The sequence below is a fragment of the Meleagris gallopavo genome, chromosome 2, assembly GCF_905368555.1.
Source record: "Meleagris gallopavo chromosome 2, MGAL_WU_HG_1.1, whole genome shotgun sequence".
NCBI lineage: Eukaryota > Metazoa > Chordata > Aves > Galliformes > Phasianidae > Meleagris > Meleagris gallopavo.
Window position 1 is genome coordinate 68,175,270 of NC_139405.1, and position 15,363 is coordinate 68,190,632.

Genomic DNA, 15,363 nt, shown 5'->3' on the forward strand with positions numbered 1-15,363 from the left:
ATTGAAAGCTTAAATCAAAATCATGTCAGGAAAGTTGTGCTTTCTGTAGTATTTGTGTAGTACTTCCCTTAAGTAGGCGTGGGGGTGTATTTTTTTTCTTATTAACACCTAACTGGTAGTCATTAAAATGTTATGCTGTAAACAATGTCTTTTTTTTTTTTTTACTCATACTGTGGGAAGAAGCAAAGTCATGGTGAAAGTACTGTGATGCTACAGTTGCCCTAAGCACTGTTCCAACAATATTATGTGTAACTAACGTTAGAAATTTTTAATGCTGTTTAAACTTGAGTGCTACGTTGTATGTCTAATTCTATTGTGCTTGTTTCAGTGGGATTTTTTCACTTCTAAAGTTTGCGTTGCTTTAAAAAAATTTCCCTGCAGAGCACTGAGGAAAGAGTTTTATTCAGAAGTATAATTAGTTGCTTAAGTTTAGGCAGATTGGAACTGACTGTGAAATAGCAGATTAGTAATTGCATCGGAGATATGCATCCTCTAAGGGTGTCAGTGTTCTGGCTCATATTGATCTTATAGTTAGAAAGCAAGTACTTCAAGGATAAAACTGAATATATACCTTCTTATAAATATGCATATGTATCATAGAATGGTTTGGGTTGGAAGGGACCTTTAAGAGTATCTAATTCCAACCCCCTGTTGTGGGCAGGGACATTTCTCACTGGATCAAGTTGCGTATGGCCCATCCAACCTGGCTCTGAAAACTTACAGGGGTGGAACATCCACAACTTCTCTGGGCACCCTGTTGCAATGCCTCACCACCCTCTGAGGAGAGTTTCTTCCAAATATCTAACTTAAGTCTCCCTTCTTTTAGTTTAAAGTATTACCCCTTGCTCAGTTGGTACACTCCCCAATAAGGAGTCCCTCCCTATCTTTCCAGTAGGTCCCTTTTAAGTACTGGAAGGCTGTAATGAGGAGCCTTCTCTTCTCCAGGCTGAACATCACCCTTCTTCTTATGAGAGGGGCTTTTCCCTCTGAGCATCTTTGTTAGAGTGAGTCCAGAGTAGGGCTAAAAGTCCATGCCCAGCTGATTTTGGGGCCCCAGGCCTGGATTCAGTACTTCAGGTGGGTCTCACAAGGTCAGAGCAGGGTGGACAATCGCCTCCCTTGTTCTGCTGACTACCTCTCTTTTGATGAAGCCCAGGGTACAACTGGCTTTCTAGGCTGCAAGCACACATTGCTGGCTCATGTCAAGCTTTTCATCCACTAGCACCACCAAATCCTTTTCCAAAGGGCTGCTCTCAGAACTGTGTAGGTTTCAGTAAAAGAAATTTTAATTTCTTGCAGTTTTGTGTGTGTGTGTTCAGGATTGACAAATTCTTATCTCTTGGAATTTAAAACAAAAGTTAAGTTTGAATAAGAGCATTCCACTTGTGCACAAACTCATGAGTGTCTCTAATTCACACTGTGTTTGTACTGAAGGAGTTCTTCTTGATTTCAGTGTTGGGCAGTTAATAAGGCATAAAACTTATATATATTAAATAAATAAGTAAAAACCCAATGCTGTTATGTTGTATCTTCTAGGTCACTTGTTTTCCCTGTAAAAAACAGTGACACTTATCATCCTGACCCCTCAGCTGATTAAGATAATTAATTCACATTTAGGACAGGATTTAGGTTATGGATGACCTGTGGTGGTAAATCTGATTATTACAGCTTTATCATTATATGTGATTCTCTTCTGGAATGAAAAATGTTTTCAACTAGTTAACCCAATTTGTTTCATACATTGAGATCTTTACTGTAATTAGCTGGATTTCTTACCCATGACCTGTGCAGGAAATAAAAGTTCAAATATATTAGGGTTTAAAGACAAGGACTTTTTTCTTCAGCGTGTGTCAGACCTTACCACTAGATTGCTTACTCCTTAATATACTACTTTGTTTCTTTTGATCTAGGAAAAGAAACTTACATATTCCATTTTTTCCCTCAGCTTGTCAAGTAATTATGAAGCTCAAATGAAGAGTCTCTTAAGGATTGTGAGGATATTTTGCCATGTCTTTCGCATTGGCCCATCCTCTCCCAGTAATGGAAATGACATGGGCTACAATGGAAATAAAACTCCAAGAAGTCAGGTGTTCAAGGTCAGAAAAGTATATGATGTTGTTAGGAAGATAGACGTTAAAGAGATGAATTTCACAAAGCATGCATTCATTAATCAGACATCTCATGAACAGGAAGTAAGTTTGGTTGATGTCCCTATCCCTTCTTAAGTTAATCCTGACTCTTTCCTTTTGTTGTTTTTTTTTTCACTGAATTCATTTAAACATTGATGCACATTTCACCTTATTATTTATGTTTATTTCTTGTTTGATTTTGATGTTTTATTTATTAGATGTTAAAAATTTAGTTCTTAACTGGTCTTGCTAAACTTTGGTTTTATTATAAACATTTTATTTAAGAATGTAGTGATCTCAAAATGTGGTAATATTAAGCAATGTAGAAGAGATTGTATTAATGTTGCTTCAAAATTAGGAGTTCTTAATTTCTAATCAGTTTATTGTTTTCATTCTGATCATGATTTCCCCCCCCCCCCAAGTTATTCTCGAATGTTGTTACTATATGCTTTAAAATGTATAGCTTACTACTTCCCTTGAAAGGTTCTTGATTTATAGCTGCTTTCAAAAATGTGCTTTAGGCTCTGGCCATTTAGGTGTTTAATTTCTGAACTTTTTTAAACACTTGTTTGTGAGGAATCCTGTCAAAAATTGTATCTTTACTTTCTGTAAAGGAGTCTCAGTTTCCTGCATGCGAGTGCATTGGGAGTATAACTGATAAGCACCTAAAGATAGTCTTTTTTTTCTTTTCTGTTTTAATTTCTCCTTCCATCCTCTTGATGGCAGAATTCATGTCACCAAATTTGGAAGCCAATGATTAAATGATGAGAATATTCCTTAACCTTCACCTTTCTATCAGGTGTTCTAAAAATAGGGTATTTTGAAATGACTGCTTTTTTTTGTGATCTGATATGTTTATCAGATTATTTCTAGTGAATTTTAAACAGTTATGTTAATAAGTTCATGAAAGATGACACTACAGCTATGTTTAGTTATTTAGCTTAATTTTTTATTAAGTTTCTTTCCTCAGAAGAAAAACATTAGAATATTTGGAAAACAAACGTTACTTTTTTAATAGGAAAATAGTTTTAATAACAAATTTATTTGTATTGTTAATATTAGACTAGAGCTTGAGTGTGAAAAATATTTGTGCAAAATGTGATGCATCATCCTGTATGCAGTGTAATATTTGTCCTTTAGGGTTATTCATTAAAACATGTTGAACTAAATTGGCACTTTGTGAATTTGACCACATGTTCATTCCTTTTCAAAAATCAAAGGATTACCCAAATCACAAGAATAATTTTATTAAAGGCACCATTTTTTAACACTTTCAGTGAAAACTTGTTTAAATGTACCAGATCAAACAACAAGCAGATGGTGCTGAACACAGTTAATACAGAAATACTTGTGGTGAGGAGGTTGGACAGATAATGTTACCTTTCTTCTTTTTTTTTCTTGGGAGTAGCTTAACTTTACATTTTGTTCTGGTTTATAGACTACAATAGAAAGAACTTTCTCTTCAACTGGAGATCATTTCAAAACTCATTATTAAAAAAAGTAAAAATAAAATTAAAATACCACGATTTGTGAAGGAAGCTGTATTTCAGCAAAGTTACTTACCTGTGTGGCCATACCAATTTATGTGCTGGAGGAATTGTTTCTCCATTTGATTTGTAGATTAATTTTGTGCAGTAGACAAATACTACACAACTGGCACAGCTGTCCCAGAAAATACCAGTAATTCTGAGTTCTGTAAAAACAATTTTAATGTTATTTTAATGAAAGAGAATAATATATACTATTGTTGCATGAACAAACAAAGAAAAGCATTCGTGAGGATTTAAAATTTATCATTGTAACTTTTTTATTTATTTTAGAAGTTTTAAAACTTGGGCAGCCCTTCCTTAGGGCCAGTGCTTTCTTTCTCTATGATATTAAATTTTAGAGTAAAAAACGTAAAATAATTGATGAGAGTTTGTTCTGGTTTAGGAACGGAGTATGCTGGTCTGGCAGTGCAATTTTAATCTGAGTTGCAGTTGGATTAGACTTTTCTGGTTGTGCAATAACTGGATTGTGCAATAACTGGATAGTTACTACAAGATAAGATAATTCTAAGTCAGTTGATTGACTTCCCTTTGTCTTCTATTATTGCATTCCCTTTTTTCTTTTTTTTTTTTTTTTTTTCTTTCTTTAAAAATGTGATGTTGGGCACTTTTTACTCCTTTTCAGGAGAGGGGAAAGCTCTTTGTTATATCTCTATATTATTACACTGTTAGTTGTTGTAGTGGTACTTGAAGAGACCTGGGAGTTGTCTATCTTGATTGGTACTAGCATCACCAGCACTTTGTTCAAATGCTGTTCATTTGAACAAGTAAAGACCTATAGATATTTTCTTATTTTACTGTATAGGATGCTAGTTATTTGTCCAGCACTGTCTCAATCTGAGAATGGATTGGGAAACTTTCATTTGGAGGATGTTGTTGTGGTAGCAGTGGCAGGAGTTCTGTCTTATGGTACCCTTGTAAAATAGATGGAGGAACAATTTCGGGTGTTGCTGATTTCTTTTTTTCCTTTCTTCTGAACACATTCCCTTTATGTTCAAGTAGGTCTGTGCATGATGGCTTTTAAAAAGCTGATGCAAAAACATGCTTTATCTAGTATAAGAAATTAAGAAAAACTTTTTTCTTTTTTTCAACACTATGTTACAGTTTTCTTATATTAGTGTACTGTTTGAACGTACTTTGAAGCATGTCAGAAATTATTAGTAATTTTGCCACCTGTATTATGAATTTTGGAATTTTTGTATAATCTATTTTTTATAATCTTATAATCATTATAATCTAAGTGAAATTGAAAAGGTGAATATATCTTGATCTGAGGCTGCTGAGGAATGTTATTTCTTGGCAAGAATAAGAAAACCACTGGGCCATCTCTGCTTTACTGAGGTTCCTTTTATGTAATTCACCACAGGCCATCTAGAGAGAATTGTGGTTGCTAGGGGGGCAAGAAGTTAGTTTCATATGGTATGTAGAACAATACCAGTACCAGACATGGAGAGCAGACTGGCTTTCTTTCCTTAAATATCTTATTGGAGAAAATGGAATCGTTGGAGTTTTTTTTAACAGTAAACTTCAACAAGAGTTTTTAATACACAGCTTTCATGTGGGAATTAATTTGTTCTGAGAGTATATGGTTATTAGGTATAGTGACAGTGCTCCAAGTAATCTAGGCTCCTGATACTCTCTGCTGCAAATAGCCCTTAATATTTAAAGGTAGGGTTAGATGTTGAGAATGTACTTTTCAGTACCTGCTAAGTCCTTAAATTCCTAAATTGGTTAAAAACGTTGATTCAGCAGTAATATATGGAAAAGGGAATGTGTTCACCTTTGATTTTTGAACAATATGGATAGCTTCAGTCAGAAATACCTCCCTATACTCATAGAACGTATACTTGTGAAGTGTCCACTTAAGCAGCATTAAGGAGTGGCACAGTTGGGCCTGATGTTTTTGAAATGCCTGTGAGGAAGCCACAAGTGTCTCAGCTCTTCCCATTCTCTGCTGTAGGCCTGCACCTGAGTGCAAATGTGTAACAATGCAATTGTGCCAGGTTTTCATTATATTCGTAGTGAGCAAAGAGTGACTTTGTTCAAATGAAATGCATAGCTTTACAAATTGCTGTGACATCCTACTAACATTATTTTTATTTCAGAAAGGTATTAGTGTCCCCCAATCTGAGACATCTTGAATACTATCAAAATGAGCTGTATGATCTCATGCTGTGATAAAGCACAATTTACTAGATGCATGTATCAATCTGAATCTTTGGCTCTGTTTAGGGCTTGCTCTATCCACCTGTGGGGAGCTTTTTTGACCAGGACCTTAAGAAAGCACTAATAAGCTTTTAGTCTTAAAACTAGAGATGTGCTTTAATGTCTTTGACAAAGTGCAGCTGTTGGGCAGAGCTATGCTGTGTAAGAACAGTGAAGCCAAACTATGTTAAACAGTTCAGTGTTTGACCCTTCTTTAAATTATTTTACCTTTGTTTCTGTCTCCTCCTTGATTGTTCCCATTCAATATGAAATTTTCTCTCTGTGCTTGTGGTTACAAGCAGAGAATTTTTAGGAATATTTTAGCCTTATGTCTAACATGACTTCTGAAGTATTATTTAGAACTTTTAAATGTGAATGATGTTTCTTTGTCTTAATATTAATGATGTGATGATCATATTATCTAATGTGAACATGTTCTTTTTTTTTTTTTTTTTGTCGTTTTTTTACGTATTTTATTGCAGCCACTGGAACTACTCTGGCACTCATTAGACGAATGGCTAGTTCTTATAGCCACAGAGCTGATGAAAAACAAAAGGGACTCTGCCAACATTACTTCTATTTTGCTGAAGCAAAAAGGACCAGATCACCAGGATGCTACTCCTACGCCTTCCTTTGCTGCTGCAGGAACAGAGAGCAGAAAAGAACTATCCACTGACACAGGGAACTCAAAAACATATGAAGTTGCAGGGAAGCAGGAAGCTTGTGCTGATGGCCAGGATGTTATCTCCATGACAGCAAACAGGCTAAGTGCTGTCATTCAAGCATTTTATATGTGCTGCTCCTGTCAGATGCCTCAGGGGTAAGGAGGATACTGTTCGTTAACTAAGCTATTACATTTTTAAAATCGTATATGTTTTCTTGGAAGAGTGTTGGTGCTGACCAGATGATATTAATGGCAGTCAAGGGCATACTTCCTGATGCTTTCATTAGTTCAATTATTTGATTTCTTTTTTTTTCTCCTGCTTTAATGAAAGTAAAATGGCATAGCAAATTTTACTTAATGCTGTTGGTAACTGTATCAGAGCAGGTTTCATATTGACTGTCTTTTTTTAATCATGTGGGATACATGCAGGAAATGTAGTTTTGATCTCTTGAAATTTAGCTGTTTCTGCTGTTGGTTCTTAGTGTGAAAATATCTCTAAGTTTAAGGTGATTATCCCACAACAACTATAATTGATCTCAGAAGAAATGCAGATTGTGTATGAAAATGACAGCTGGGGCAAGACTCATTTGGCTGTATTGCAGAAGTTTTTAAAAGAAGCTTTTTATCTCAAAATAACACTTGGAATTCTGCCCCAGGTTAGCAAGTATTATTTTGTGTGGAACAGACATGACCTAACTTATGTAAATTAGATACCATCAGTGTCTGGTTTAAAACAAAGTGTGTTCTCTGTAGCCGAGGTCTTAGTCTGTCCAGGCTTGCTTATATCTGTCAAGTGAACTTGCAAAGAAAAAATCCTTTGACCCTTCTGAGTGGAGAGTTAGGAAAGTATGGAGATTTGATCCAGGTCCCTGAGAAATCTTGAAGTGAGGTTCCCTCTGCATGATTTAATGACCGTAAACTGGAGCATAGGAAGTTCTGCACCAATATGTGAGGGAACTTCTTCACAGAAAGGGTGTCAGAGCACTGGAACAGGCTGCCTAGGGAGGTTGTGGATTCTCCTACTCTGGAGATATTTGAGACCTGCCTGGATGCCTACCTGTGCAGCTTGCTGTAGGGGGGCTGCTTTGCAGGGGAGCTGGACTCAATGATCTCTGGAGGTCCTTTCCAGCCCCTGTGATTCTGTAATAATTCCTGATTATTTCCTGCTACTGGAAGGATTTTCCTTTCTCTGCAAACATAGTGGATCAAAAACTTCCAAGTCAGCCAGTATGTTTTGTCTGGTGTCTCCTCTCTGGGCATTCTGGAAGATGCTCTGAGGATCAACACTTTCAACAAATGCTTTGTACTTTAGCTTTTACTTTTACTTCGCTCTGAATAAGAAACTGCTTATAAGCCATTCCCTTTGAAATCTCCATTAAAACTTGCTAAGATGCAGTGGTAAAAAAAATCTATTTATGACTGCAGAGTAGAAATAATTTTAGAAATGAATAAGTGCACCTTTTCCCCCTTTGATTTATGTCTATAGCAATACTGAATTTGAGGCTGTCTGTATCCTGCTGAGTTGCCTGCGGACCTTGCCCAGTGGTTCTGTTCTTCCACACGTTTTATGCTGGGATTCGGGAAAAACCTTGTGGATACTGTTAGAATTGAGAGCTGCCGTAGAAGCTAGGAGAATCAGAACTGTTTCAGTGATTTATTGGTAACTTGAAGAACTTGGGATACAGAAAAATAAGGCAGTTCATGCCTGAATTTTTTTTTTATTTTTTTATTTTTTTTTTTAGAATTTCTCAAACCTATGTAGATAAATGTAAAAATGTGATATTTATTCTACTTCACTAAAATTTTCATGGCAATGGGAATAAATGGTATGTCTATTTTGCTTGCTGATTCCAACAAATGACTCTTTCAGACAGAAAATAATTTTAAATGGGTCTAATTTTAGATTTGAGTGTCTTTTATGTTTAATGAAGGAGAGTAAACAGAGCTCATAGTTTTCCATTGTTTTAAATGTTCATACAATAAAAGATGGCATTTCATGCTTTAATGGAAAATTGTCTAGTAATGAATTACTGAGTGGAAACAGAGGGTTAGCACTTGAGCTCTGAAAACATATGAAGCATTAAGGTTATTTTCATTTGCTCGTCATGATTACTTTTCTTCTGTGAATGCTCTTATTGAATCTAGCTGTTCTTTGTCAAAGTACTGAAATGCAATGTAACAAGTTTTCAGCATCAATACTGAAGAGTTTAGGGAGTTTTTGTAAGTTACATCTAAATGTGTGAATTGCCATAGAATCTGTGAAGAGAAGGCTGTCTTATAGTTGTTCAATAGTCTCAGACCATATCTCAGGCCCCAAATAGTGTTTTTAAAATGTTCATACTCAGCATTGAAGACTTTGTTCACTAGTTTAAATTCTGTAAGGACAAGGGAAAGAATATGGTGAAATTTTAGTGAACAAGAGAGGGAAGGAAAATAGCTCAGTTTAGATAAAAGAGCTGCTCATTTTTATGTAAAATAGATGTTGGGGGCATTGTTACATTCAGACTTTTATTGCTGGAAATCTGTAATTTTCGACTTGTTTGTGGTAGTTAATTTTCTTAATAACTCGGAGTTGTGGTAATTTTCCAGAGATCTTTTAGGATTATTGTCCTGGACTTTTTGAAAGCACTATTTTTCAGCACCTTTCTCAGATACTGCCTGTGTTAAGATAATTTTATCCTCAATTGCAAATATTGCTTTTGTAGAAACTAAAGGACTCAATAAGTATTTCTCTCTTCTTGAGAAACGCACCACACAAACGTAAACAAGTTTGCACCCACATAAATCCCATGTAAATTCCTCCCACGTTCTCTGAACATATGCAGGAGAAAAAATAAAATTCCATGCTAATGTAGAAGATTACTTGCATGGCAAGTAATTTGATCTCTTTAAGAAGCTATTAAGTTTCACTTTTCCCCCCTGTAATTAATGAGTTCACTGTTTGTAGTATTATTTCTTCATAACTCTTTTCCTCACTTAGTACAATTTACAAGGTGTGTTCTGGGGCTTGTAGCTAATGAACAGGCATATGGAACAATGTGCATTTATGGTGTATGTAATAATAGTCTGTCTGTACATGTGTTTCAGTTGCACTGAAAGTTGGGAGAATTCAACAGAGAAATGTGCGTCTTCATATTCTTTAATGCTGCTGAGTGTTTTGTTCAATGATTGAGTAGTTTATTTGTGTAACGTATTAGAAAATAGAATGCAATAACATGCGTAATTCAAATTCTTTTCTGTTTCCTTAAATAATTTCATTAATATCTTATGGTTTTCTTTGAACAGGATGACGTCACCTCGTTTTATAGAATTTGTTTGTAAACACGATGATGTCCTTAAGTGTTTTGTTAACCGGTAAGCTTCGAGGAATGTGCAGTTCCTAATTTGTTTGTTTATTTTTTGTCCAGTATGGTCCAACCTCACATACTTTTTCTTCTTAAGGAATTGTGTTTTGAAGTTATTGTTTTGACATATGCAGCGTGCACGCTCTCGGTCTTTTCAAACACGCTTTAGTCCTTTCAAATTTGGGAGAATGAATGTTAATTATTCAGAGCTCAGGCCTAGATGAATTCTTCTGCATTTGTAAACAAACCTTCTGTAAGATTTGGTGAGATTTTGTGAAGAAAATCTTTTTCGCAGAGCAACAGAGTAAGTTTTTTTTTTTAGCAGGTTATTACCTCCTCTGCTTTTCCAATCCTACTCTTCTGAGGTGAATGCCAACTTTCAAGCTTATTCAAATGTGTTATATGTAGTGACTTCTGGTCACTATGTTAGTGCATTTGGTTGTTCTCATTGTTTTTCAGGCACTGTCCAGCTCATAAGTGTGTCTTCTATTTGTATAAGGGATGAGGTAGCTTAAGTCATTTGGAAACAAGCAGTAACGAAAATGTTACAAAAAAGAAGGGTCTGTTGGAACTGTTCTATAGGAGAAATTGCTCTGGCTCTTTAAGTAGCCTTAATATGTCATGAAGTGTTATTATTAGATCTCTGACCAGTGGACTTCTAACTCAAAGTATTTTTCTTTCAGGAATCCCAAAATCATTTTTGATCACTTTCATTTTCTTCTTGAGTGTCCTGAACTAATGTCCAGATTTATGCACATCATAAAGGCTCAGGTAAACGCCAAGAGATGCTTTGCTACAATTTCTATTAGTATAAGAGAGTTGTTTTTTTTTGCTTGTTTGTTTTTAAAATCCACTAGGGGAGGATAGAAGAATTATGTCCTCCAGTGCTTCTGAATGTGAGATACTCTAAGATAAGTTAAACAGAAAAAAAACAGAGGATGAATACACCATTATTAGTTGATTTTGCCGTAGTTACTTAGTGGGAGCTCCTTCAGTGAAACATTGTTTCCCCCTGTTTGATTACTTGTGGGTGGGTGTGTTTTTTTTTTTTTTTTTTTCCTGCAAAGTAAAAGCCTGATGTCTTGTGTAACCTAAACACATTTAATGTTTTTATGTGGGATGTGAATTCTAGACCAAAAATCTACTCTACAGAAGGCTACTGTAACTAAGTGGAAAAAATAGCAGGCAAACTTCATTATGAAAGTCTGATTTATATGCAATGCTTGCCCATTTTGACATTGTTGCCCTTTCCTCATCCCAAAATGCTTCCTACCTTATTAAGATAGTACTAAGTAACTCAGCACATCTCAAAATGAATCTGTAGTGTGCATAACAATTTTCACAGAATCGCAGAACAGTTGAAATTTGATAGAACCTCTGGGTCCATCTGTCCAAAGCACAGCTCAACCAAGGTCACCCAAAGCAGGGTGCCCAGACTCATGTCCAGGTGGCTTTTGAAGGAAAGTCCACAACCTCCCTGGGCAACCTATGCCAGTGCTCCATCACCTGCACAGTAAAGAAGTGCTGCCTGATGTTTAGATGGAAGGATGTTTCCTCACCATGCTTGTGAAGAAGGAATTATCTAGTTGAATGCGTCTATCTAACGTCGTTTACCTTTTGTTTTGTAGCCGTTTAAAGATCGTTGTGAATGGTTCTATGAACACCTGCATTCAGGGCAACCAGATTCAGACATGGTGCACAGACCTGTCAATGAAAATGACATCCTTCTGGTTCACAGAGGTATTATTTTAAACAGAATTGGATGTCTCTGAAATACGTTGAAATAAAATGAATTGATGCTTAAAATTAATTGATGCTTTATATTTAGATTCTATTTTTAGGAGTAGCTGTGAAGTTGTCTCTAAAGCAAATTGTGCAAAACTAAAGCAAGGGATTGCTGTGCGATTTCATGGAGAAGAAGGCATGGTGGGTAAAATTGCTTGGTTTTCCTTTATGCTTTATATAGAAAAACTAATCCTGTCTTTCATGAATAATGCTTAAAATGAAATCCAAATTTAAAATAACTTTTGTACTTTTATTAAGAAATATGTAGTTACCTACCTTAACTGGTAGTAAAAGCTCTAGGTACTAATATGTTTTATTCTTTTGACATGCAGGGACAGGGTGTGGTGCGTGAGTGGTTTGATATCTTATCCAGTGAAATAGTTAACCCAGATTATGCCTTATTTACCCAGTCAGCTGATGGTATGTCTCTGCTTTTTTGTTGTTGTTGTTGCCTAATTTTAGGGTAATGAAAACATTTTTATCATCTGAAATTCACTTAATTGATTGCAGACTGTAAGATTGTTACTTATTAAAAATGAAACTGACAATTATATTTGTGTGTAGAGAAGTGATTTGTTCAACATGTATTTTTAAAACCACAAGTGAATTCTTTTTAATGTGAAGCTTCCTTACATTTTTTTTCTCTTTTGTAAAGGAGAATGATTGTTGCTTTAAATGAATTCATGCTATTTAATGTTTCCATTCGATTTCTGTCTGGTATTAGTGGAACATAATGCTTTGACAGCAGTATAGAAAGTGTTTGCCTTTCTTCTGCGGCTTTACGGAAGTTGTAGAGATAAGATATTGTGTCCAGGTCTGGAGCCCCCAGTACAAGAAAGACAGGGAGCTGTTGGAGAGGGTCCAGAGGAGAGCCACAAAGATGATCAGGGGACTGGAGCACCTCCCCTACGAAGACAGGCTGAGGGAGCTGTGTTTGTTCAGCCTGGAGAAAAGAAGGCTGCGGGGTGACCTCATTGCAGCCTTTCAGTACCTGAAGGGAGCCTACAAACAGGAGGGGAATCAACTCTTTGAAAGGGTAGATAACTGCAGGACAAGGGGAAATGGTTTTAAGTTGAGGGAGGGAAGATTTAGGTTGGATGTCGGGGGGGAATTCTTTACTATGAGAGTGGTGAGGTGCTGGAACAGGCTGCCCAGAGAGGTTGTGGATGCCCTGTCCCTGGAGGTGTTCAAGGCCAGATTGGATGGGGCCCTGGGCAGCCTGGTCTGGTATTAAATGGTTGTTGGCCCTGCATGTGGCAGGGTGTTGGAGCTTCATGATCCTTGAAGTTCCTTCCAACCCTGGCCATTCTGTGATTCTGTGATATCCCTTCATTTCTCTTTAGAAAACCACGAAGTCAAGCAGTTCACTTTTGTGGTAAAACAATCTGTTGGTCTCCAAGGATCTACCTTGTATTTTTGTCTTTTAGGTACTTCATACACAGCAAATCTTTATCAATAAAAGATTTCATATCAGCAGCAGTAATAAATGTTTTGCCCTCTGGCTTAAAAAGTCTTAGGGAGTGGCAAGGATATCAGTCAACAGCAGGAGCATAGATCAGTTTCTGAAAGTTAAAAGGACAAGTTCAGGGATGTCTGTGTGAGATGGTCTCTTCCAAGAAGACCAAGACTGGAAGGCCTGCTGTCTGTGTCTGGCTGGATCCAGATGAAAGGAAGTGAATGTATTCTGGTCTTTCCTGTGAGCTTGTTTACAAGTTTATAGAAGCATGGCCCATGAGAGTGAGCAAAGGTGCAGGTAGAAATGGAAGACCAAGTTCAGCAGATCATGCTTACCCTTCTGTTGATGATAATTATTTCAGGGTGTTGTCTTGGAGAGTGGTTAACTAGTATCATTGTAGTAATATGATGTCATTACACTGTAATACATTTTTCTTCTGTCTTTCTGACATGAACAGAAAAAAAAAAAAGCCACCTCGAACTGCAAAATAAAACTTTGTTTTCAAATAGTGTGTTTTGACAGATATGAACTTCACTTAAAGTAGATATATAGGTAAAGTAACAAAATCCTATTATGTTCTTATTTTATAGGAACAACCTTCCAGCCAAACAGCAACTCTTCTGTAAACCCAGATCATTTGAACTACTTCCGTTTTGCAGGCCAGATCCTGGGATTAGCTCTCAATCACAGGCAGCTGGTGAACATTTACTTCACAAGATCATTCTACAAGCATATTCTTGGTATGGTTTTATTAAAATCCTATTTATTACTCGTAACAATTGTCTAAGCAGTAAATTTTTTCCTTTTTACTTTTGTGTGTGTGTTGAAAGTGCAAAGAATCTTGCTAATCTTTTGTGTATATCAAAATACAGCATAATACGACAGTGATTACTGTTTCATACTGATCTTTTGTATGAACTGCCACATCATGCAGAACGTCTTTTCTTCTGAAGTGCTATTCCTTAGTTGTCTTTGGAGGTATAAAATAGCTTATTGTTTTACTTTTCCTCAAGAACCGCACCTTACTTTAAGCCCTAGCAAGATGTTCAAGGGATTGTTTAGATCTCATTCTGATTTTCTACAATCGGCTTGTTTATCTGCAGTCTTCGTGTGATGATTGCTGAATCTGGAATAGATTGTCTCTTAACTTCAGATTTACTGTTTCTTTTTCCTAAAAGAGTTTGGGGAGCACTGTTGCACTCTGATGATGCAGATATCTTTCTCATGACCTTCTTGCATGGGAATAGGGTTAACTTTTACTTCTCTCCCTTAGATCTGCTTTATGCTGTGTGACTGTGTACTGGGCAAGAAGTAATGGAGGGCATCAGTCTGAAGCAGCACCAAATTGGCAATGACCCATTAGACTTCAATAGTAATTGTTCCTTCATATGATAAGAGGGTTCTGAAATAGACATTTCTTTATATGGTACAATTTGACTCTGACTCTAGCCTCTCATCAAGAGATTCCTCTATAGGAGGAAAATGACACTTACAGGATAATCTCCATGTGTTGTATTCAGAAATGGGAATCATTTTAATGCTGTTTGCTCACGTGCTTTGAGAATAGTCAGGTGTTGATCTTGTGACCTCTGTTGGAGATGACTACTGATTAATTTGGTTCTTTTCTAGTTTGAATTGAATTGTGATTACGTACTAGGTTTGCTGGTTTCTAAATTGCCAGGATGACCTGGTGGTTTGTTTCTTCTTTCTTTACCCCCTCTATTTTGCAATAGTATCCTGTTTTTGTAGTCTGAATTTAAAGATGTCTGCCACTTCTGAAATATAAGTTTGTCTCAGGTTACCAGACCTGTTCTTTTGCTTCTTACTCTTGCTGCAGGATATTTTTCCAGAAATGAGAAATTAGCACAGTATGTAAAACAGCTGTTGGCAGCATCTCTTCTAACAAAGCATCTCTCTATTTGAAACCTAAACAGCAGCGCATAGCCTCTGTTAGTAAGATCTCACCAGTACCTCTTAATAAGGTCTTACCATCCTGTTGAGCTGACACCCTGTAACTCCTCAGAGGTTTGACACTTAAGTTCAAAAGGTTCACAGGTTTTTGTCACTCTTGTTGCTTTCTGAACACAGTAAAATGGAAAAATATTATCTCTGTTTCCCAAAGTAATTGTTTTTCCTGCATTAGAGTGACTTATTCAAAACGGATTCCTAAGGCCACTTCCCTCAGCTTTGTGAATCTCCTCTCACTTCAGGAACCTGAGGTGCACACTAGCAG

General features: G+C 36.5%; 1 protein-coding gene across 5 annotated transcripts in view; it reads left to right on the plus strand.

Annotated features, from left to right (window-relative positions):
* Window positions 1-15,363, plus strand: part of HACE1 (HECT domain and ankyrin repeat containing E3 ubiquitin protein ligase 1) — a 49,411-nt gene that overhangs the window by 19,270 nt on the left and 14,778 nt on the right. For 4 of the 5 annotated variants that reach the window (XM_010707563.4, XM_085217581.1, XM_019613080.3 and 1 more), the window contains 8 exons: window positions 1,946-2,192; window positions 6,364-6,701; window positions 9,831-9,899; window positions 10,573-10,660; window positions 11,518-11,629; window positions 11,718-11,815; window positions 12,007-12,094; window positions 13,721-13,870. In XM_010707563.4, coding sequence (XP_010705865.2) covers window positions 1,946-2,192; window positions 6,364-6,701; window positions 9,831-9,899; window positions 10,573-10,660; window positions 11,518-11,629; window positions 11,718-11,815; window positions 12,007-12,094; window positions 13,721-13,870 — 1,190 coding nt within the window. The remainder of the gene's footprint in view (window positions 1-1,945; window positions 2,193-6,363; window positions 6,702-9,830; window positions 9,900-10,572; window positions 10,661-11,517; window positions 11,630-11,717; window positions 11,816-12,006; window positions 12,095-13,720; window positions 13,871-15,363) is intronic. The other variant, XM_019613079.3, reaches the window with a different exon arrangement.